The following is a 22,789-nucleotide window of genomic DNA, read 5'->3' as shown; positions in this document are numbered from 1 at the left end:
ATTCAGTTCACTGCATAGGTCCTCACCCTGCACAGGAACTACACATGCAACATACACCCTCCCCACTACCAATCTCCTCTAGAACAGTTAAAAAAAATAGAAGTGGTAGTGTCCTCACCCTTGGGACTCCCTAAGGGGCTCCCCAAGGGCAGCCAGGCTTTTATGCCCCCTGACCCAGCCAGGAGCTGATGCAAGAGGCTGCAAGATTGACTGCAGCCTCTCTCTGGAGTCAGGGTCAGGCAGGGGGTCCCAGTCCTTGCAGCATTTACCAGGGACCTCAGGTGTCTAAAGAGACAGCAACCCAGAGAAGCAAGCAAGGAAGCATCCAGATGCTCAGGTGCTCACTCCCAGGACAGGTCTTCTCCAGTCCCCTAGAGCTGCAGCTGTTCCCAAGGACCCAAATGGCAGCCGGGCTTTTAGGCCCCCGATCCAGGCAGGAGCTGGTGTTTTTCATCACTTTCTCACTCTCCTGAACTTATGAGATGAAATTGACAAGAAATTTGGAACATTATTCCATCACATTCAGTTAGTTTTAGACTGTGATCTTATGCCTGCCCGGCAATCCAATGGACAATAATGTGTATTACTCTGTTTAAGGCAAATAGTTTTAAGGTTGTCCCCTCATTAGATGGCAATACGTATTCCCACAAAATGTGACAAACCTGCCCTGGTGCATCTGAGCATTCTCCAGCTCATTCTGATGAGTGGGGCCCTAGACGTTTTCCACAAAGTCCAGCTTTGTCAAAATCACCTATTAGACAAAAGCAGGAAGGGGAACTTAATATGATGCTTGTTGGAGATATTACTCAGTCCATAAACTGATTTGAAGGACTTGTACAAAGGTTTTATTTTGGAAGAAAATACTTTCTTCCATTAAATGAAAACATGGATTTACAATATCAGTGGATTTATTACTAGTGCTTCTGAGATGTTTTGATGAATTCATATGGGGTGTCTCCAATGAAGTTCTACTCAGAGCAGACCCATTGAAATTAATGAACCTTGTTAGTTAATTTCAGTGGGTCTACTATGAGTTAGACTAGCACTTAATACAACCACATGTTGTTGATGTTGATAAATGTTTTGGAATTTGCTGACTGGTGTCCAAATTCTAGCAGGAAGTTAATGGCCAACTTTGAAATCTCTAACATTTAGACACTGGATCATCACAATATTGAGCCTCCTGAAATCACGATAGATAGAAAGGAGTTGGTAGTTTTCCTTGCAGCATAGAATACAGGAAGGAATAGACAGGTAGATCAATCTACAGTATTTCTGCTCCATATCATCTTTATATGTGTTTATTCATAAGTCTGTTCTTTCCAGAATTTTGAATAAAATATGTAACCAAGCAGTAGAGAGCAAGAGAGAGAACAATATGGATATAGGAGACCAGCTTGAGTTGAGATGCGTCCATTTCAGGTCAACTAGTAAGAATTTGATGACAGGTTGGCTTAGCCAAGCACCTACGTATTTTTCATGATATTCCTAACATTTTCAAAGAAATATATATATAAGCAGTATAAAGGCATGGACTTATAGTCTTTCATTTTCTTTTCCTTATTAGTTGCCCCTTATTGTTCAGTTCAGGCCTCAATATAATGATGTAGATTTTAGGAGAAAAGATGCAGCCCAGTAACCCTGCACTGGAGGCTAAAATGGAAAAGATCTCCACAGCCACCATGTATTTGCCTTTGGTGCTCAGGTAGGTTGGAACAAAGGACAGCCACACACTGCAAAACACCAACATGCTGAAAGTGATACATTTGGCCTCGTTGAAAGTGTCGGGCAATTTCTTTGCTAGAAAAGCCACCATGAAGCTGACAATGGCCAGGAAGCCCATGTAGCCCAAGACACAGTAAAACATGATATCTGAACCTTCTTTACATCCCAGTATGATTTCCCCATTCACTGAGTGCATGTCCACATCTGGGAATGGAGGGGAAGTATTTATCCAAAATATACAAATGCCAGCTTGTATAAAGGTGCAGAGAAGGACAATAGAATTTGCCAGTCCTTTTCCAACCCATTTTCTCATCCTGGATCCTGGCTTGATTGCCATGAATGCCACAATCACAGTGATAGTCTTTGCTAACACAGAAGAAAGGGCCACAGAGAAGATAATTCCAAAAGCTGTTTGTCGTAGAGTGCAGATCACTTTTCCAGGCTGTCCAATGAAAACTAAGGAGCAGATGAAGCAAAGGAGAAGAGAGATGAGCAGAATGTAGGTGAGGGTCTGGTTGTTGGCTTTGACTATGGGGGTTTCCTTGTGCTTCAGAAAAATTCCAAGTACTAAAATTGTGATAAGAGAGAAAGAAATAGACAAGATAGCTAAAATAGTCCCTAAAACTCCTTTGTAAGAGAGGTAGCTTAGAACCTTGGGAATGCATTGAGTTTGGTTCTTGTTGGGATATTTGTCTTCTGGACATTTGACACAGGCATCCATATCTGAAAATGAAAAGAGCTGCTTAAATATTTCTAAATATTTCTAAATGTTGGCTTACAACTATCTAAAGCCACTAGTAATAACAGAGTGCACTACTTTTTCTATTCTTGAATTCCCTTGATAAACACTAGAAGAAAGGAGTTCCATATTTTCAAAAGGGTAAGTGAGATTAAATGTTGTGTGTGTTCTTGTGGTTTCAGGAAAGTTTGTGGATTGGACTAGGCTGGTGGACTGTATTTCTATGTGGCCGGAAATCCACCTCACACCAAAAATTCAATATGAAACCTTTGAGAAATGTCCTCATCTCTGCTGTGAGAATAATAATATTCACCTAACTTAACAGGGTTTGTCCAGGAATTGTTGGGATAATGTATGTGCAGCAATTTAAACAGTGAAAAAATAATTTTCACATGTATATGTTTCTCTTCATCCAGAAGTTATAAAAGTACCTTCATAAATTTTGTAAACTGTCCTCATTAACATCCCACAGTTATTTTCCCCCAAATAGAATAAACAGTATGTTAGTTTTGACTCTGTGAAAAAAACAGCTGGAGCAACTAACACAGAAAACAATCTCCATAGAGACAGCTGCAAATGAAACACTGGATTTAAGTGTCAAAAATTCAGATAAATTACACAAAGGCCATCCGAGACATATCCTCTAAGCTGGATGGTCAGGCAAAAAAGGGCTAGATGCTAGAATATTCACTTTCATTCTGTTCCTGAAGGAGCAGAAAAAGGAAACGTGTGCTTTCAACAATGTGGTGGACTACTGAAATCCCTGAAGTCCCAATATCCCCTGATGATCTTGAGCAGGCTCACCACAGTCTGACGTCTAAGCCCCCAAACACAGAGACATTATAGTTGCATTTGATCACTTTAATTTAAAGGACAAATTCCTGAAACCTATAAGGACAAAAGGGGGCTGAAATTTGAAGGCAAAGAGATAATGGTTCTACAAAACTTAAGTTCAGAAACCTTGAGGAAACATGAAGATTTGAAACCAGCCCATGTGTGTTTTAGATGGGGCTTCCCATTTCATCTTTGTGTGGAAGTAGATGTGGTGCTGCACACTGCTACTAACAAGAAACCAATCATAGTTTATGCCTACTAATTTTGGAAAGAGGTTCATAACAGTCCTACAAGGCCTGTACAGTGAGAACATGGCTAGCATAAGAATAAATGCATTTGAGTCAGATTACATTAAAATTGAAAAAGGAATCAAATGAGGGTGTCCTCTTTCCCCACTTTCATTTGCTTTCAGCATGGAACCTCTGGCACAAGAGAGAGAGAACCTTGAAATAAGGGGATATAAAATAAATTATGTGGAACATAAAATTCTAAAAATCTATTTGCAGACAATGTGGCCCTTTTATCTTATGATCCATTGGCATCTATGCACAAACTGAAAAAAATTAACACAGGATTATGGAGAAGTATCTGGGTTAGTTATTAATTATTTGAAGTCTGAGTCTCTTTTTATTAACCTGGGCCGTAAAATACAGATGCAGGTAAAAAATATGTTAGGTACCGATATCTGTGCCATATCATTTAAGTATCTTGGAGTTCATATAACTAAAAATTTAAATAATTTATTCCATATCAATTTTAACTCAATCATATGGAAGCTCCATTCATATTTGAAATCTTGAAACAAAAAATACTTGTCAACTCTAGGCAGAATAGCCATCATTCAGATGATGCTTTTACTTCATTTTCTGTTCCAAGTTCTTCCCATTATGATCCCTGATAAATATATGAAATCCTGGCAGTTTGTAATTAACAAATTCATTTTCTAATAAAAGAAACCCGGATTATTCTATTCTTTAATTTACCTTAAATCCAACATAGGAGGCTGCAGCATCCCGATAAAATTCTACTACAGTGCCTTTCAACTGAGACAACTATTATCAAGGGCTCGGGTGATAAGCACTAGGTCACCGTGGAAATGAATACAGCCAATACAATTTTACTTAGAGCTTTACCATTTTAAATGCTTAAACCTCAAATTATAAACATTTTGCTATATCCTTTCACAAAAAGTACTATACTTATCTGGAACACTTGGCAACACAAATTGGCCCCAATAATATCCCCTCTAATACCTATTACTCACCACCCTGAATTATTTACACCAGACAGGGAAACCCAGTTAAAAACCTGGACAATCAAGGAATTCTATAGGGTATATGATTTTTATGCTAACAATTGTCCTTTATCCCTAGACCAACTAAAACTTGCTTTAAGAGGTACAAAGATTAATTGGCTTTTCTTTGCACAGATTAGGAGCTTTATCAAACAGGAATTTGTTGTACAAAAAGCTACAAGACCACTTACACCATTTGAGCAATTAGTAAGAAATATGATTAAAGGAGAGAAGGGTTTTGTATCAAAGTTGTAAAATATTTTACTGAATGCGTCCTACAGTTCCACCAACTCCCTTAAAACATTTTGGGAAACAGATGTGGGTGTTGAAATCCAGTGTAGTGATTGGAATAAACTTTGGGATGCTCATCCATTTCGGTCCGTGTCTCGTTTTATGAGAGATAACTCAGTAAAACTCATTCATTTTTGGTACTACACACCAGTTCGACTATCCCATATGTTCTCGTCTATTTCACTGTTATGTTGAAAAGGTTGTAACAAAACTGGGACCTATTTTCATTTATGGTGGTCCTGTGACTATGTTATAATTTACATAGCTTTGGCAGCAAGATTAGTTATTGCTGCAAGCTGGAAATCAACCTTGGAATTATCAATTGACCACTGGTACCAATCACTGTGGAACACTGCAATAATGGAAAAGATCACTAAAGCTCTATCAAGGTCAAGACAAACCTGATACCTTCTACATGGTATGGCATAAATTCATTGACTTTACTTCAGAAGACAATTTTATGAAGAGACCATCTATACAAGCTTGGCAGATCTGGCAACAAAAATGAACAAGAAATCAATAGAACATATGTTTTTCTATAGATTTATCATTTTTTTAGTCTAATACTATCCCTCACAGTCCTTATGAGTTATCAGTTATTTTTACTATGTTCTCTCCTCTAAAAGTGAAGTGTATGCCAAAAGTTTGTTGTTTATTTTTGCTAATGTTATATGTTTATCTATTTCTTCTTATTCATCCACAATGATGTTCTGGTGGTTATGTAAAACCATTATTCTTAATTAATGGAAGATAATAAATTTAAGATAATAAAAATTGTTTACAAAAACAAAGCAAACCATGTGACTTCAGATCATATCCTGGGACATGTTTCATTATGAAACATTCTCTCTCTCTCTCTCTCTGTACACTCTGTCTCCTACCTTTCTGGCTAGAGGTCATCCCTGCTGGACACGGAGCACAATCGTAGCAGCAAAACTTCTCTCCTTCTTTCTTTTTCCTGCTGAAGCCAGGATAGCAGTTGTCATTGCACACAGAAACAGGCAGCACCTGTACAGAGATTACCAGTAAGCAATTAGCAGTCTTCAGTTGTTCACTTCTCATATGATTTGAATCAAGTGAGGGGGAGATTGAGAATAAACAAGTAGATCCAGCTTTCTCTGCCAAACTCTTGTCACCAATTCCTGCCACTGTCTACCTATTGGGGGTATAATATCTCAACCCCCAAAGATAGAGATGATGGGCATGGAACTGGGAGAATCAACAGGCTCCTTACCATGCTCCTCATCGCATAAATTTAATTATATGGGGGAACAGCGAAATGAAATGTGGCAGAACGTTTTGAGAATGGCTAGTCTGAAAACTATGGGCCTCTGACCTTGACTGATGACAATAGGAATGAGAGCTTGAATCAAAATGAGGCTGAACCAAAATTGTTGCTGTCATCTATTGACGAAAGCATATATTAGGCAACTATATAACTGAATTCTTTCAAATTTCTTATTTTCTAGAATCAATTCCTTTATCTTCTACTACTAGACAAATGAATGATTTATTTGTTTATTTGTACTCATCTATCCACAGAGGCTGTAGTTAACATTTTGATTTGTATATTTGCAATCCTTTCAAAAGGATTTCAAGTGGATTGAAATAGCAGCTGTTGGGAGGGGAGTTTGTAAGTATGTGTGTTATACCTTAATTAACTTTAGAAAATTACTGATTTACCTAAATATTTTTTCCAGCTTTTAAAGCTGTTTTTACAGTTCTAGATTGCAGTGGCATTTGAGAACTTGACACGCATAACACATGTGTCTTTTCAAATTGCAGCTTCAATGTATTGGTGTACATCCAGCACATCAACCACCTCCAAGGACTGGTCCAGGATTTAATGCCCTCTCCTGATTCAGATGGATCAAAGAAATAGAGCTGAGTGTTATCCACATATTGGTGACACCTCACGTCAAATTTCCTGGTGACACCATCCAATGGTTTCAGATCGATGTTAAATAGCATGGGGGACAAGATGGCATAATGTGGGGTGCCAAAAGACAAATTCCATGGTGCTGAACAATAACACTCCAATATATTCCTTTATGTACCCTTTGGGCTCAGAAAACTACACAACATTTAGACAACAAACAGCTGACCAAAAATGAACTTTTCCAGTTTATTTGGTGCAATGTCTCACCTGATTAAAGTTTGGATGCCACACAATTTGGTCATCATAAATGGTTAACTCTTTGCCTGGAGGACTGTTAGATCCCAGTCTTCCAACTTGTAATCTAACAATTGAGCCATTAGGAAATATCATCCAGTTTGTCATATCAAAACCTACAACTAATTCTCTATTGTCATCAAAGCACACAGTATCTCCAGCACTGTTATTGAACATAATGCGTCCTAGAAAGTGATGTACCTAGATTGCAACAGAGTATGAACAAAGAAAGAAATAGGTCTTGAAATTATTTCATTTAGCTTAACAACTTCTCTTACTCTAGTTTTTAACAGCATACGTTGTGACTTCATCTTTAAAGCTGTCCTTTTCATTAAGTAACTCCATATATGTGGACAATTATATGCACTTTTTAAAGTAATTTATAATTTATCAGACACTGCTTACGCAAAACAAAATAAGAAGAAAGCCAAACATAATTTTGGTGGAATGCGAACTTACAGTTCATTTTACCTCTGAATCAGAAGCTAGCTTTCTGAGCTGTAATTACCTGCCACGATTGCATATTCCGAAATGACAATCTCTCTCTTTCCTCTAATCTTCTGTGTTTGGACCAGTCTTTATATATTGAATGCAAAGCATGGGCCACAGCATAGATAGCATTGTAGACATTGTAGCTGTGGCCAATCATGTTCATTTCAAACAAGATTCCTGGAATGCTCTCTAGCTTCTCCTCTCCAGTGCAGGTTTTCCTCTCATCCTCATCCTCCCTCCCTTGAGACAGTTTTAATGAACAACTGAATGCCTGCTCCCAGAAGTCCTGGATAAAACCATCCTGATTTGCTGAAGAAGGTCTTATCGTCTGAATAAATTTTTGGAATCCTAATGGCTGATCTGAGTGAACTGTGAAAGATATGGTACCATGGAAAGTTTGTATATCCCAAAACTTCTGAATAGATACTGATGCAAAATCCCAGTGGGATGTAACAATCCATACTTTACCCAAGGGTGGCAATGCAAAGAAGGGTGCTGCAAACAGCAACACTCTCAAAACCTGAAAGGATGGAGGTTCTCCATAAATACAAAATACACTAGGGTTAACCTCAAAGACCCTTTTATAGCTTTCAAAATGCTGTAAAGCAAAGTCTATCATTTCATCCACATAATTTGGTTCTGGTATTCTCACTATGAAGGCATAACATATGCCATTCTGGGAGAGTATAGGCACAATTGTCTGTAAAAACCTCTCCCCTTTGTCATCATTCACAGCCCAAAGCCCAATCCATGTCCATTTGAAATGCTGAAGTAACCGCACAATTCCTATGTGCTGATGGGATTCAGCTGGAACCATCTGGTACAAAAATGGGAATAACATTTTGGCACCTTGTAGTGGCAAAAATGATCCATACGTGAGCTGAAATAAATCATATATGAGTTTTTCCAGATGGATTACAATCTCTCCATTGCCACTGACAGATGCCTATGTTGGCTGATAGCTGGTGTGCCAAATGATATCACAGTGACTCACAAACTGAGGCTAGCCACATTAGAAGAGAGGCCTTACATTAACCTCCACCAAGCCTATATTGTCTAATTCTCAGGAAACCAAATCTCATCAGAAGCATCCCAAACTCTGAGATTTCAGGGGCAGGCCTTAGTGATGTAATGAGGTGGGCCCTAGTGATGTCATAGGGGCAGGCCCTAGTGATAACATTAAGCATGATACATTAAGCATCAACCACAGTTGCTTGGAGCAATTCAAACAAAAACATTTCTCTGATTGGAAATTAAGATAGAAATCTTAACTAAAAGATGGAGCCTCGATAAGGAACATTTAATCCAACCTGTTTTTTTCTGGCAAGAAGTCTTTAAGTGCCCTCAGGCCAGGCCAGTCACCAAAATGCCATTGTAGGAAGAAAGGAGCCTAGTGTTGTGAAGATGTTAGATGGGAGGACTCAAGAGTAAAGATGGATGCCCCTGAAGGCTGCAATTCTAAACATACTTACTAAGAGACTAAGCCCCATAGAACTCGATAGGACTCACACCTGCGTAGATATAGATTGGATTGTGCTGTTGGTAAAGCTTGACTAGGGATCCTCTGCAAAGATATACATATCAAAGCAGGGTTTGCAACCCCCTGCCTGGAATGCCCTGCCCTAACATTTAACATGGCTGCTCCAAACTTCTTTACAGATTTGACCCTTTACTTCAAAGAGGTTTGAGAAATGAGAAACAGTTAAGAATATTTGTACCCTGTGGGCTGCTATAAACTCACTTTGACAGCCAATCCAATTCCAGTGAGTAATAACTGACAGAGAGAAAACACACATGGTTTGGTCTACCTTCATAGGCAGCAGCTTGGGAACAACAACAGTTGCAGCCACACTTCCCAATATGTGAATTCTCTTTTACCGCTATTAGGCAGAAACAAATCATCATGCAACCAACAAGATGCATCATCACTGGGTTTAGGGGGGTTGAGCTGAGTGCATTGAACCACTGGATAGAACAATCCAAGTTGTTTCTATGGATGTAAGGGAGTGAGGTTAAAGTTAAATGGAATGCAAACAGAAAAAGAAAAAAGACAGTGATGATTTCCTAAATGCAATACCATGCCAGCTGTAACAATATTCCTATGACTAAGGCAGAAAACTCAGCATCCCACAACCAGTCAGGATTCCTAACCGAAAACCAAAAGCCAGAAATATCCCGGCAACCAGTCAGCCAAGGTCACAGAAATTCCCATGCAGCAAAACCTGACCCAGTTAGTGCAGAAAGCTGCAGTACAATTGCTGACAAGAGTGAGATCCTATCAGCACATAATACTTTTGTTTTGAAATCTGCACTGGTTGCTGATTTGCTACCAGGCCAAGTTCAAGGTGTGCTTTTCATGTTACAGGTGCACATAGTACTTGTTCTGGTGTTGTAAGAAATCAGTCCTTTAATGTGGCAGCACCTTCGTTTTGGAACTCCTTGCCTATTGACATTAGGCAGATGCCTCTTTTCAGCATTTGCTAAAATCATTTTTCTTTAGGCAAGCCTATCCAGGCATATAAAAGCTATTGTGTTTTTTTTTTTTATCTGTTTTTAACACATTGTTGGTTTTATTATTTTGACGTTTTTAAATACCTGTAGACTCTGGGTTTGACCAGCTTGTCATGCTCAGCTGCTTTGTGAATTGAGTGCCAGTTTGTCCTGAAGTTCTCCTCTGGTTCAAAAGGTAAACAAATTTCTGTTATGCATACAGTATGGATTCATTAGACTAGACACCCAAAGCTAGCTGCTTGGTAGTGTATACACAGTGGGTCTCATCATTTACCCTTTACTTTTGATGAAACTCTTGGGGGAAGCTGGTGGAAGATGGCTGCTGGCAGGCAGGTCCACTAGCGAGCTCTGGAGCTCATACCCACCTCGCCTCTTTTTTTGCTATCTTTAGAGATATTCTTTGGAAATTTTTATTCTGGAACCTAACAGCATCAACAACACCTATTTTTTGAAGGCTATGGAACCATTTTATCAGCAAGAAAACAGACTCTTTATCAGCCGGTGAGTCACAACTCTGCTTCGCATTACTAACTCAAGGAATATAATTTACCATAACAAAATCTAAGGATTCCTAAGATAAAACTACTTAGCCTTGGAGTCGACAATTTATAATTATACCTCCGTTCATCTTAGAGTTTAAAAGGCAAACCTTATAGTTTTTAAAATGGTTCAAACAAGGAAAAGATGTTATGAACATGACCATAAATCAGAACAGGTTTTGGAAGAATCTGGGAATGGGGATCAACAGCTTAAAATTACAAACTTCTTTTTACCAACCAAAGCGGATAAGACAAAGAGAAATGCGTCACGATCTACTGAGAAAACCCCTTCCCAAATCGAAACAGAACAATTCTGTTCCTGCTTGAGTGAGGAATTCCAGGCAAGGGATGACCCAGAAATTATACAAAGCCTGGTGTATGGAACATCCACAGATCCCCTTTTTGGGCAGACGCATACACCTAGTCTGATCAACTCTCTGCTGCAGGTACCTGAAAGCAAGGAGACGCCATCTTCCTCTCTGTACAAGGACACTGACTTACATTCCCCCTTAGACATTCTGTCTACTGTGCATGCTACAGACATCGACAGCCAGACTCCCATTTTTACTCAATCACAGCCATCTGCTGCCTGCTCTACAGAAGTTACTGAAACCACGGAACTGGCACAAATTGGCCAAAAACTACTTCTAACTGGCCAAAAATGTCTGCAGTTACAATTAGCCATTGTGGCAAAAGAGACTGAAAACATCAAAGCTTTTTTGGAAGAAACAAACAACCTTCTAAAATCATTTATGGAAGAACTATCCAAACTATATTTGAGCCTAAACTACACTCTTCCCCCCCACAAAACAACAACAACACTGAAGTGTGCAAACAGAAAGAAACCTCGTATTGCACCTAAGGAGAAAAAATCCAAAAACATAAAAAATTACAAACCGCCAAGGAGTAAGAAGATGAACTTTCAGAAACTTTTTAAAGTACTTAAAGCTCAACAGCAAACAGCTTCGCAAACAAAGAATTTATCTGCTTCATCTACAGCGAGAACACCCCCTAGATCTTATTGCAAAGCCTTACCAGAAAGCAAAAAAAGTCCAAATCTTCCAGAGCTACTTACTCACCCCAACCCGAGGTCCTATAGCGGAATATGCTCTACCAATAACAAGATTTCACGACGAGAGAATACAAATGGGAATTGGCTTCTCAAATATAATTCAAACAAACTTGCACTGCTGAATCTTCCTCTTCTTAACATCAAAGAAAAAGTAAACATCAGGAAGCAAAGAGTGTGTTACGCCCTTCAGTCGTTAGGTGTAATGGATTTACGGCCTGACGATATCTCGTATGTGGAATTCCTTTACAACCCCTCAACAAAAACGTCTGCTTTACTTACCTTTAAATCGGCTGAGACAACAGCACGGATAATTGCAAATAAATCCCTTCTCAGCTACCATGGAATATCCGTTCAGAGACATTTCACAAACCTGGCCAGTCCAATTTCCTTGTTCACAAAGAGAACTCCAACAACAAACCTTATCTCTTCACATGAGAGGAGGAAGTTTTCCTCGAACAGCAGCAAAAATATATCAAACTCTGGAAACTTGGATCCATTCCTGGAACAGCTTCCTCTTAAAAGCACATTAAACATGAACTGCTCTTCTCTATCATTAGGACCAACTATGCTGGAAAAGAATTTATCCCCTTTGACTCCCCCAGCACAAGAAACATTAAACTTTGAAACACTTAACTCCATAAACTCTGATCTTATTATTTTGGATGAAGTAAGCTCCTCCCCACCACCAGCTCCCATTTTCGTTCCGTTACAGTCACCTCCTTCTCTGGTAAACAGTAAGGAAAATCAAGATCTTGCATTTGACTTTGCTTGTGAGGGAGAGGAGGAACTATTAAATAGTTTCCATACATTCACTGAGAATGAACAAAGTGAGGTCATAAACAAAATGCAGAATCTGTTAAACAATCTAAGGGCAAAAAGGACATGTTCCAGATACTTGGAGGACTATGAACTGAACTCACCTTCCAGCATTCAAGTTTCTCCTCTGAAAGTTCCCTTAAAGGTACTGCCACATTGTTACTCAAATGTTTGTAGACCTAGCACAATATGTGATGTGATAGTACATGAGGTTCCTGAACTGACTTGACAACCCTTATTAAATTCTAAAAACCCGATTCTATCCTGTGAATCTCCTGAAAAAATGGTAAACCCTCATTTCAGGACACCACAGCACTCACTCTGCAAATCTTATACAGCAAAGGAAATTTCTCATCCTACGAATCCAATTATTAATGCATGCCAGGTTTCTGTTCTCTCACCTAAGTTTACATTCCACCTTCTCTCCTGGAACATTGCAGGGTGGAATGCCAAACAAAAAATTCCTGACTTTATTACTTTTCTGAACAAATTTGACTTAATTTTCTTACAGGAGACGTGGTGTACCCTTAAATTAATAGTGGATGGTTTCTCTTGTTCATGTTTACCAGCGACCTATTCCCAACCCAGTTCCAAAGGCAGACCCAAAGGAGGCCTAGCCATACTCATTTCTACTTCTGTAACAGCTCGCTCTATAAGTTTAACCCCTTGTAAAAACATTGCACAGGCTGTTTTATTATCTTTTAGCACATTTTCTCTTCTGTTAGTAAATGTTTATATTCCCCCTCATGCCTCTCGGGCACAAATTGACTGTGACTGGGACGTTCTTACCAATTATCTAACATCACTCGAGGCTAAATTCCCCAAAGCTCCTCTCATTGTTATGGGTGATTTCAACGCCAGGTCTGGCCCCCACAATGATGCGCTATTTGCTTCAAACCTCTGGGGGGGCGAGGACACCGCCCCATACCTCCCAGGCTATGCTAGGACTTCCAAGGACCCCAAGATAAATTATGGTGGAATATGTTTATACCGATTCCTTGCTAGACACAGCCTAATAATGTTGAACGGTCATAAGCAGATAGATTCATGTGCGGAATTTACCTACATTTCTGGCCTCAGGTGCAGTGTCATCGATTACGCCTTGATCTCGCATTCCCTGTTCAGGTTTATTTCGGACTTTTCTGTCGGCTCCAGACAGGATAGTGATCACCTTCCCCTCACCTTTTCCTTTTATCTACCAGAACGCGGTCACTTGCTCCTTACCCATAAACCAATGGCAAATCTAATCCACCCTACCCATAAAAGGACATTTTGGACTCCCACAGTAGCCTCTAATGTGGCCTTATTTCTCACTTCCCCCTCTGCCCTGTCCTTACAGAGGGAGATCATGCATGCTTCTGATTCATATTTAGCGTCAATAGCGTATAACTCCTTAATTACCAAACTTAAAGCCTCTATTATCCCACCATCTTCTTCCTTCAGGGCTCCTCCTACCACTGGTTTTCCCAGATGGTTTGATAAGGACTGTCTTGATGCTAAGAAACAGCTGAGACGGCTATACCTTCAATATCGACACCAAAATTTAACCACCCTGCCCCCTGAGTATTTTATTATCAAAAAATACTACAAGCATATGATAGTCATCAAAAAAAGGCAGGTGATGCATGAAGATTGGGAAGCCCTAATTCAAGCCTCCAGATCAAATAATTCGAAGTGTTTTTGGGAGCTGATTTCTGGTTCTATGAGCCCACTAAATCCGGCCCCTTGCCACATTTCCCCATACCTCTGGGAGAAATATTTTTCTGCAAACAACGAGACTGTAAATGCTGTTTCCTTTATTGATAATTTAACAAATCTTCCCACTTGGCCATCTGTAACCCAAAAAGAAATTATTGATTTGATTGCTAGCTTGAAATCCGGCAAAGCTCCTGGACCTGATAACATACTTTCTGAAATGTTGAAGGCGCACCAAGCTTGGTGGGCCCCTCTTCTAGCAAATTTCTTTACTCTGATCAATAATTCCGGATGCTTCCCTGAGTCTTGGCTTGAATCCATAGTTATCCCTATATTTAAAAAAGGGAACAAAGAGGACCCAGCAAATTACCGCCCAATTAGCCTCCTTTCCATTATTGGCAAACTATATGCCTGCTACTTAAAAGAGAGACTCTCATCTTGGTTGGAGGAGGATAATATCCTTGGGAGGGAGCAGGCAGCTTTCCGGAAAGGTAGGTCTGGGATAGAACACTGTGTGATTTTAAATCACTTAGCTGAAAAATACAAGAACCGCTGGGGTAACGGCCTGTTTGTTGCCTTTGTCGACTTGAAATCGGCTTTTGATTCCATCCCTAGGGAGATACTATGGGCGAAACTCGCAAAATCTACGATCGACAAGAGACTCCTCTTCTTAATTAGCCGTCTGCACCACCACACATCCTTTCGTGTTAGATGTAGTCGTGAAGGTCATCTCACAAACCCCATTACTACAACAAAAGGAGTTAGACAAGGCTGCATACTAGCCCCACTTTTATTTAATTTTTTCATGAATGATCTGTCCCTTTATTGTCAATCCCCGGACTTCCACCCCCCTAAGTTAGCAAACCTGCATTGTCCCTTGTTATTGTATGCAGATGACGCTGTTCTCCTTTCTGTTTCTAAAGTAGGACTCAAACGCCTAACTAAAGCTTTTATGAGTTTCTGTCATGATAACAAACTATCTATAAACTTTTCCAAAACTAAGATCTTAGCTTTTGCCAAGCACTCTCCTGCTCACGCATGGACAATTAATACCCATAAAATAGAACAGGTTTCTCATTTCAAATACCTTGGTATACTTTTTCATTCCTCTCTGTCCTGGAATCCCCATATCCGAGGGGCTATTTCTACTGCTCGCAACTCAGCCAGTGGTATTCGAAGGTTCTTCTTCACTAAAGGAGGACAATACATTCCGGCAGCCCTAAAGGTTTTTAGATCCAAAACTATTTCTCAACTTCTCTACGGGGTACCTTTATGGATTGGCGCCTTCAACTCTTCTGCGGAGGCAGTTCTCTCCTTGTTTCTCAGACAAATTTTTGGCGTTCCCAGGTGCGTTCCTGCGGCGGTCCTTAGGTTAGAATCTGGCCTAGTCTCACTTGAGTCTCAAGCGTGGTTGGCCGCCCTAAATTTCTGGTTTAAAATGTCTTATGAAAAATCTACTGGCTATCTCCCTTTACTCTGGGAAGACTCTTTTACCTCGAAATGGGCCCGTACGTTTACAAATTACCTTGCAAGTATTGGCCTCTCAATTGAACATCTGATGTGCCTCGCTCCAGAGACAGTTAAACATTCTATCCGGACTCGTATCAACGATATGGACTTCCAACGCTCCATAACTGCAGCCACCTCGACCTGCTCTCCTATTCACTTTGGTCTGAGCTTTGTGCCTATGCTCAGTGCCCCTTATCTGGAAACTCTTACGATCCCCAAATATCGTCTAGCCTTTACAAAGGCTAGATTTAACTGTCTTATCTCTGCCTTACTTGAAGGGAGATTTAAACGTATCCCGTATGCAAACCGATTATGCCTTTGTGGTGTCAGCGCCATAGAAACTCTCTCTCATGTCATCTTTGAGTGCGCCCTATATGACGATATTCGCTCCAAATTCATAACCCCCATCATAAATAAATACCCCTACAAACCGCTTAACTGTTTACTTTTACATCTTTTGTCAGCAGCTAATAAGGATACTATCTTGTCAGTTGCTAAATTTATTTTTGCGGCTCAATCAATTCGGAAGGCATCTATCCTTCCAGAAGCTTCCGCCACCCAACTGTAACTGTTTTCCTTGTTGTTTTATTGTTTTACTGTTTTAACATGACTGCAACTTTGTAACCTTTTATTATAAATGTATGTAGTTTTATTTATAAATGTCTTTTGGTCTATGACCGTATCAATAAAGATTGATTGATTGATTGAAATACCTGTCTTTAACTGTTGTTGCAAATGATTTTATTATTTTAATTCCTTCTGTATTATTTTTTATAATAAAGTGGTATATAAATGTAAATAAAATGCATAAATAAATTTTGGATGTGGCCCTTGCATCTCTTTCCACCTTTAGGAACAAAGGAATCTGCCTTATACCGATTCAGGCCACTTAGTACCTTCTAGCTTAGTACTGATGACATGGACAAGCATTGGCTCTCCAGGATTCCAGGCAATAATCTTTTCCAGAGATTGAATTTTGGACATTTGCATGCAAAGCATGTGCCCTACCACTGAGCTACAGCCCTTCCCCTATTTAAAAAAGTATCTTTTAAAATTCTTGTTTTCAATTCACTAATGAATGCACATCATACCTAGCGCAGATGCACACCATTCATTTAAACAGAGCTTGGAAGATTACTTTTAAAAAGTAATAAATTACAGTTACATGGCCCCCCAAAAGTAGTAATTACCATTACAATTACAATTGTTCTGAAAGTAACTGATTACATTTTTGCTACAATTACATTTTAGTTACTTTTTAAAATAAATTGCCTACAAAGGTGCTGGCCTTGGCTGCTGCACATCTAAGTAGCCTAAAACAACATTAAAAATAAGCAGACACACACACAGAGGGTAGTAGAATTTTTTTTTGATCCATAAATTTAACAGAATCTCACATCCCCTCACCCAACCCCCAGCAATGATGATACCCAAACACACATTTTTGTATATATATATTGCCTCCAGCTCTTTTCTCCTGCCACTCCTGTCAATTTTAAACAATTGTTTTCTCCACCCTGTCTCTCTCTACACCTCCTCCCTCATCGCGTAAGCACCTATAGAGCATGAAGGAAGAACAACGCTGTACAGAAGCCCAATTTGAAGCACATGATTTTTATTCACAAATCAGAGGAGCAGAAGACTTCCCCTGCTCCCTCCCAAATAATGTGCAAAAGTAATGCTGAAAACATTACAATTACTCCTCAAAAGTAGTGAAGTTACTACTCATTCTATTACCAGCAAAATGTAATGAAGTTACCCACTCATTACTCAAAAAAGTAATAAATTACAAGTATTTGATTTGAAAATTTGATTTGATTTGAAAATTACAAGTAATTCATTACTTGTAACTAGTTACTTCCAAGCTCTGCATTTAAAGCACATTCAACACACATTTCAAGAACATGGATCCCACCACAGAATCATGGGAACTGTAGTTTGTTAAGGATGGTGGATTCTTTAGGGGAAGTCATGCATTTTAAATGTGAGTTAGCTTTAAATGCATTGTGTGGATCTACTTAATAAACTTTGCCTGGATGTAAATCATTTTAATTAATTTTTAAAATGTAAATGAGCTATAAAGTTTACTTGGTGATCATGGACTACTCACTATCACTTAGCCTAATCTGCCCCTCAGGGTGTAAACAACAGAGGGGAACCATGATCACCCGAAGGAAGAAGGGCACACTAAAAATGTAGAGGAAGTAATAATTTATAACCATAGTGTGAAATCAGATACTTTTTGAGACATGGTATGAACAAATATTTATATAAGCAGGACTGTCAAATATGTTTATTATTTATACAGCCTGTAAAGTTTTTAATAAATACTTTGAAGTTTACCAGTCCCAAGTCAGGATGTTAGAGAATTCCAACAAGAACAGAAACAGAAGAAACTACCCATGTTTGCATGTTTGTTCCATATCTGGAACAGAAATCAGTCCAGTGAATGAATATACATCAGTATTTGCTATTGCTGTTGTTTTAGTCTGCAAATGATATGTAATTGATTACCCCCCCCATTTAAATAGTGCTTCATTTGCATTGAAATCAAGAGCTTTTGCATTGAAATAAATGGTGTGGTAATAATTATGTCATTATTATGTTAAATTTGTAACTTATGTAACTTATTATGTAAATTGTGTTAAATAGCAAACAGTGAGATGAATAACATAGTATTTGGTGGGAACTGAACTGCAGTGGAACAGAAACAGCACTGATTGTGACAAAGACAAGTCAGAACAGAGATGGCTGCCTTCTTATATCCCTAATCAATGCAGAGTTCTGAATAACTTAAAACTCACCTAGGTGTGATGAGGAGCCATTAATGAGTACTCCTTAACTACAATTTTCTAATGAGATCTGAATCCATCTGATTGTATTATCATATAGCCAACACTTTTGCTAACAAAATATCATGCAGAACTTTGTCAAATGCTTTGCTGAAATCAAGATGGTGTACCACAGTTGTGAAATCTCTATGCAGTTATGTGTACAACCTACCTGGGGAGTCTTGTGGATTGCTGAAATGATGGCTATATTGGCAGAGATTCCAGAGGTATATCCTCCAATGAGAGCTAACTGATTGTTCTGGTTGTCACACTTGAAGTTGGGAACAAAACTATGTTGTGAGGAAAGCAGGCTCAGAGTAGCCTTATAGGTCATCCTTGCAGAGTAGCTATTGAGGATGCGGAACCCCAGGGTGATATTTGATAAAATGTTGGGATTCTCATTGATCTCTTTGACAGCAAATGCTAAGGCCAGGATGTGCTGATAGTCCTTTGGCACTGAACTGCAATACAAATTATATCTGTTTAATCAAATAATTGCAAAAGCCACAATAAAACTACTTTTGTGGAAATACTTTACTCATCTGTAAAGCTTCCAAGACTGAGGTGCATCTTAGAACTAGACAATATAGCACACTGAAATTACAATAAACAGACATTCCTCCCATGAACTGAAAATCTAAATGTTCAAAATGTTTTATTTATTCATTTATTTATTACATTTATGTACCGCCCATAGCCAAAGCTCTCTGGGCTGTTAACAGCAGTTCCCAGTTTTGGGAACATTGCAGTGTTTAACAAATTCATCCCTACACTTAAAGGAATCACTCTTTGTGCCTACAAAAGAAACAGCAGCAGCAAAACGATTAAAAGCCAGCCAGAGTAAATAGATCATAATTAAAGTATGATGTGCTTTCTTGTTCTAGTAAAGCAAACTCTAAGAGGAGAGCAGATGTAGAGTAAGACACTTTTTGTCTGCAGTGATTTTTTAAACTCAATATATTGAAAAAACTGTGCACCAGCAGGTTGAATGAAAATGAAATATAAAATATCATTTATTCAGTTCAAGCTGATGGTGGATCGTTTAATCCAAAGATAGATCAATTCAACTGAAGGGCATCTATTACAAGGAGACAAAATTAAAAGTGCAAAGGGAAGCCTTATCATCTTCTATAAGCCACGCACATTTGAAAGCCATACCCAGATAAGATGGTCAATTGATATTTTTTAATTTAAAAAACTATACATACACATACATGAATCCAGTTCAAGCAATTGACAATGGATAATTTACATGTTCTTGACTCAGACATAGATTAAGGCAGAGGTTTTCTGCTCCAGGGCCTACATATGATAGCTGAAAGTTACTGAGGCTCATCTGTCACAAAATGTTGGCAAAAGTTGGAAGAGTTTGGTATAATCAGCTGACAATTACTGACATCAGTTTCTACAAATATCTAAGCAATCTCTGGAAATCGCTACATACTTTTCCACAGCATTTTCTCATGTGAAGGAGTTCCATAGCTCAGCTTTCTCAAGCTAACTATAGACATTTGTTCTGCAGGTGTTGTGGCTCAGGCTCAGTTCTGTTTTAGACAGAGGCTATGTCCACATTAGGACATTCCTGAATATATGGGTCATTCTCTGTGTGTACATTTGTACACCTTCACCCACATGTGAGAACGTTCAGTATTATGCCTCTGAAATCTATCTCAATGTTTCCTGACCACATTAGTGTCTGGCACTTGATGGTATGTGTTTGTGCTATGCATTTTTGCTCCTTTCCTTCAGTTAGTACTTCCCCACCCAGCTCATGTTCCAGCAACCTGAGGTCCATTGTGGATAAACACACAGATATGTGCTTGTTTGTGAACTCAATTTTTTTAACAGTACAATGTAAAAAGAAAAACTGGGTGCGTGTGCGTGGTGCAAGTCAGTAAATGTGGTGTCGGTTGTATTTGTTTACCTGCCTGTACATGCTCACCTTTAAATTATTTTATTTCATTTTTGAAATGCAAGTTCTCCAATATACCAGATCTGTGATTGAGATTATACACACACACACACACACACACACTCCAAGTCTGACAAGGAATTGGAGTTGCTTGCATGAAAGGCTGGCACTTCCTTTGAGATGGGAGGTTGGACTTGATGGCCCTATAGGTCCCTTCCAACTCTATTTTATGATTCTGGGGAAAATGAAAAAGACCAAAAGACTAGAAGTGCAAAGGAAGGAGTAGAATCTGAAGCAAAGGATAAGAGAGAACAAAATGTAGCAAAAATTGCAAGGGAGCATAATCCAGGATTAGGTTTGCAGAAGTTTACATCTGCAGAAGTCATATAAAAATGAACACGATCCATTCATTTCAATGGGGCATGTGGAGAAAAAATGATTAGTTGTGTGTGCCCAACAATACAATATATGAGACTTTGGGGGGGATTGACAAACTGAAATATTACTGGGCTGCCCTTTTTCTCACACATAAAAGAAAATATGTGGTTACTAATGCACAGGGCTTCATAATAATTTGGCTATTCTGCAGTGGTTCTTGAAAAGTTCACAGGATTCATTCATGTCAATGGGACTTGTGGAGTAAAGCTTATTAGTGGTTTTTGCCCAACAATATAATATAGAAGACAAAATATCTATTAATAACCCTATTAATAAAATGCCACATTTCTCACATATAACACCCCCCCCCAAAAAAGTACACTACAGCATTCCTTAATTATGTATTTCTGGTAATTATGGTCTAAACATATTAAGAAGAAGAAATAATGCCTTACATAGGTTCATCGTCAATCACCATCTGTGCAGGCTCTTCCATGAACGAGGGGATATTATAGAGGTAGAGGACTTGAGAAACAATCTGGCCAATGACAATGTCTCCTGGTTGGTAAAATTCATGAGGAATGGCATCATTAAATATGCTACAATTAATGGAATGTGTCTTGCATATAGTATGACACAGCAGTACAAGCACCGACACCAGCATGATCCTGTTGACAAAACTACCCCTTAAAAACTGCATTACCATTTTTCCATGTAGAGCATTACAACAGGTTTACTCCTTTGCAGCAATGTAGATGCTTATGCTTTACTATTGTTATTTTTTTAGCTTGTATATTTTTTTACCTATGTTGTCTTTTGCTCACCCTGATCTATCTCCAAGGAAGTGTGATTTATAAATTTTCTAAACAAATAACTAAAAGATATGTCTAATATCAATTTGCTACAGCTCCCTTGAACTGTGTTTGATAATGTTGCTACACAGATTTACCGCTTGACCTCTTAGGGAATCTTTGTGCCGGTACCCTTCTCTTATTTTGAATAACGTATCACTGTCGATCAGTATCCTTGAACAGTGCATTCTTTTTTTTTTTAATCCTCATATATAGATATTCAGATTTAGGTATTACATACTTTGTCTTAGAGTACAAAAGGGGGGAGGGTTGCCTCGAGAATTCTCAATCAGTCTGTCTAAAAGAATGCATAGTACATTAGAGCAAGGGAGTGTACGTGTATGTGTGTTAATGAGTATTTAGCCAATGTGGTCCAACTTTTCATAGTCAGAAGCAGAGGATAAAAAGGGGAAGGAGAAAGGATGAAGAACAGGGATATTCATGGTATACTTTGGGGTAAAAAATCATGGAGAATCAGCAGGTGAAAGCATATCCCAACATATAAATGGGAAATGATCAGAGGGGGAAAAACATCCCCGATAAAGCCCTGCCTATTCTTAAATCCAGTTCTGAACAACACAAAGGCTTTATAAGTTTTTTCCCCCAGATGACGATTGTTGATCTTGCCAAGGGACTCTGGACTTCCATTGTGTAAAAGGATGGAAACCAATAATTTTGACAATGATAGGAATTATTTTCACTTCCCCAGTGAGTGGTTAGACTTTGAAGTTGTATCATGATTGTTAAAACCACAAGGAAATTGCCCCCACCCCTGAAATCTACAATGAATATTTTCTTCTTTGAGGAAAAATAACTAGTCAATGGCATATACTGCAACTTTGTAGGTTAAGGGTGTGTCCACCTAGAAGTAGAATTAATTTCACACAGAAATTACTCAGATTTAGCATAATGTAAAGGCCCAGGTTTAATGGCAGATTCACAGTGTGACATTCCCAGGGATCCTCAGAAGGGCCTGTTCCCAGGTGGTCACCAGCTCAGTACCTCAGCAACTCCTCCTCTGAGTCTAGAATTCTCTCCGAATACCTGCTGCCACCATCTACTGACTTAAAGAGAACAATACTATTCTTCCATTCAATTTTTACTCTACATCTAAATCAGACATGTGG

The 22,789-nt window shown here is 38.9% G+C and overlaps 1 protein-coding gene across 1 annotated transcript; it reads right to left on the bottom strand.

Moving 5' to 3' along the window:
• Positions 1–1,546: 1,546 nt before the first annotated feature.
• Positions 1,547–21,517, bottom strand: LOC133367643 (vomeronasal type-2 receptor 26-like). The gene is made up of 6 exons (XM_061591740.1): positions 21,267–21,517; positions 18,694–18,982; positions 7,565–8,428; positions 7,030–7,257; positions 5,765–5,891; positions 1,547–2,448 (listed from the first exon to the last, which is right to left on the bottom strand). The coding sequence occupies exons 1-6, from the start codon at positions 21,515–21,517 to the stop codon at positions 1,547–1,549; spliced, it is 2,661 nt and encodes an 886-aa protein (XP_061447724.1).
• Between the last annotated feature and the right edge of the window lie 1,272 nt (positions 21,518–22,789).

This window comes from Rhineura floridana, chromosome 11 (genome assembly GCF_030035675.1).
Source record: "Rhineura floridana isolate rRhiFlo1 chromosome 11, rRhiFlo1.hap2, whole genome shotgun sequence".
Taxonomy (NCBI): Eukaryota; Metazoa; Chordata; class Lepidosauria; order Squamata; family Rhineuridae; genus Rhineura; species Rhineura floridana.
Note: the sequence above shows the minus strand (reverse complement) of the source record. Positions and strands in the feature narration are given on the sequence as shown.

What these genes read in the sequence shown, in the direction of transcription:
- LOC133367643 (XM_061591740.1), bottom strand. Translation starts at nt 21,517, where the DNA reads ATGGTAATGCAGTTTTTAAGGGGTAGTTTTGTCAACAGGATCATGCTG. An exon ending in GTGATTGACGATGAACCTAT is followed by an intron (nt 18,983 to 21,266) that starts GTAAGGCATTAT and finishes TTTGTATTGCAG; the next exon opens with TTCAGTGCCAAAGGACTATC. An exon ending in CAATCCACAAGACTCCCCAG is followed by an intron (nt 8,429 to 18,693) that starts GTAGGTTGTACA and finishes GATTTATTTCAG; the next exon opens with CTCACGTATGGATCATTTTT.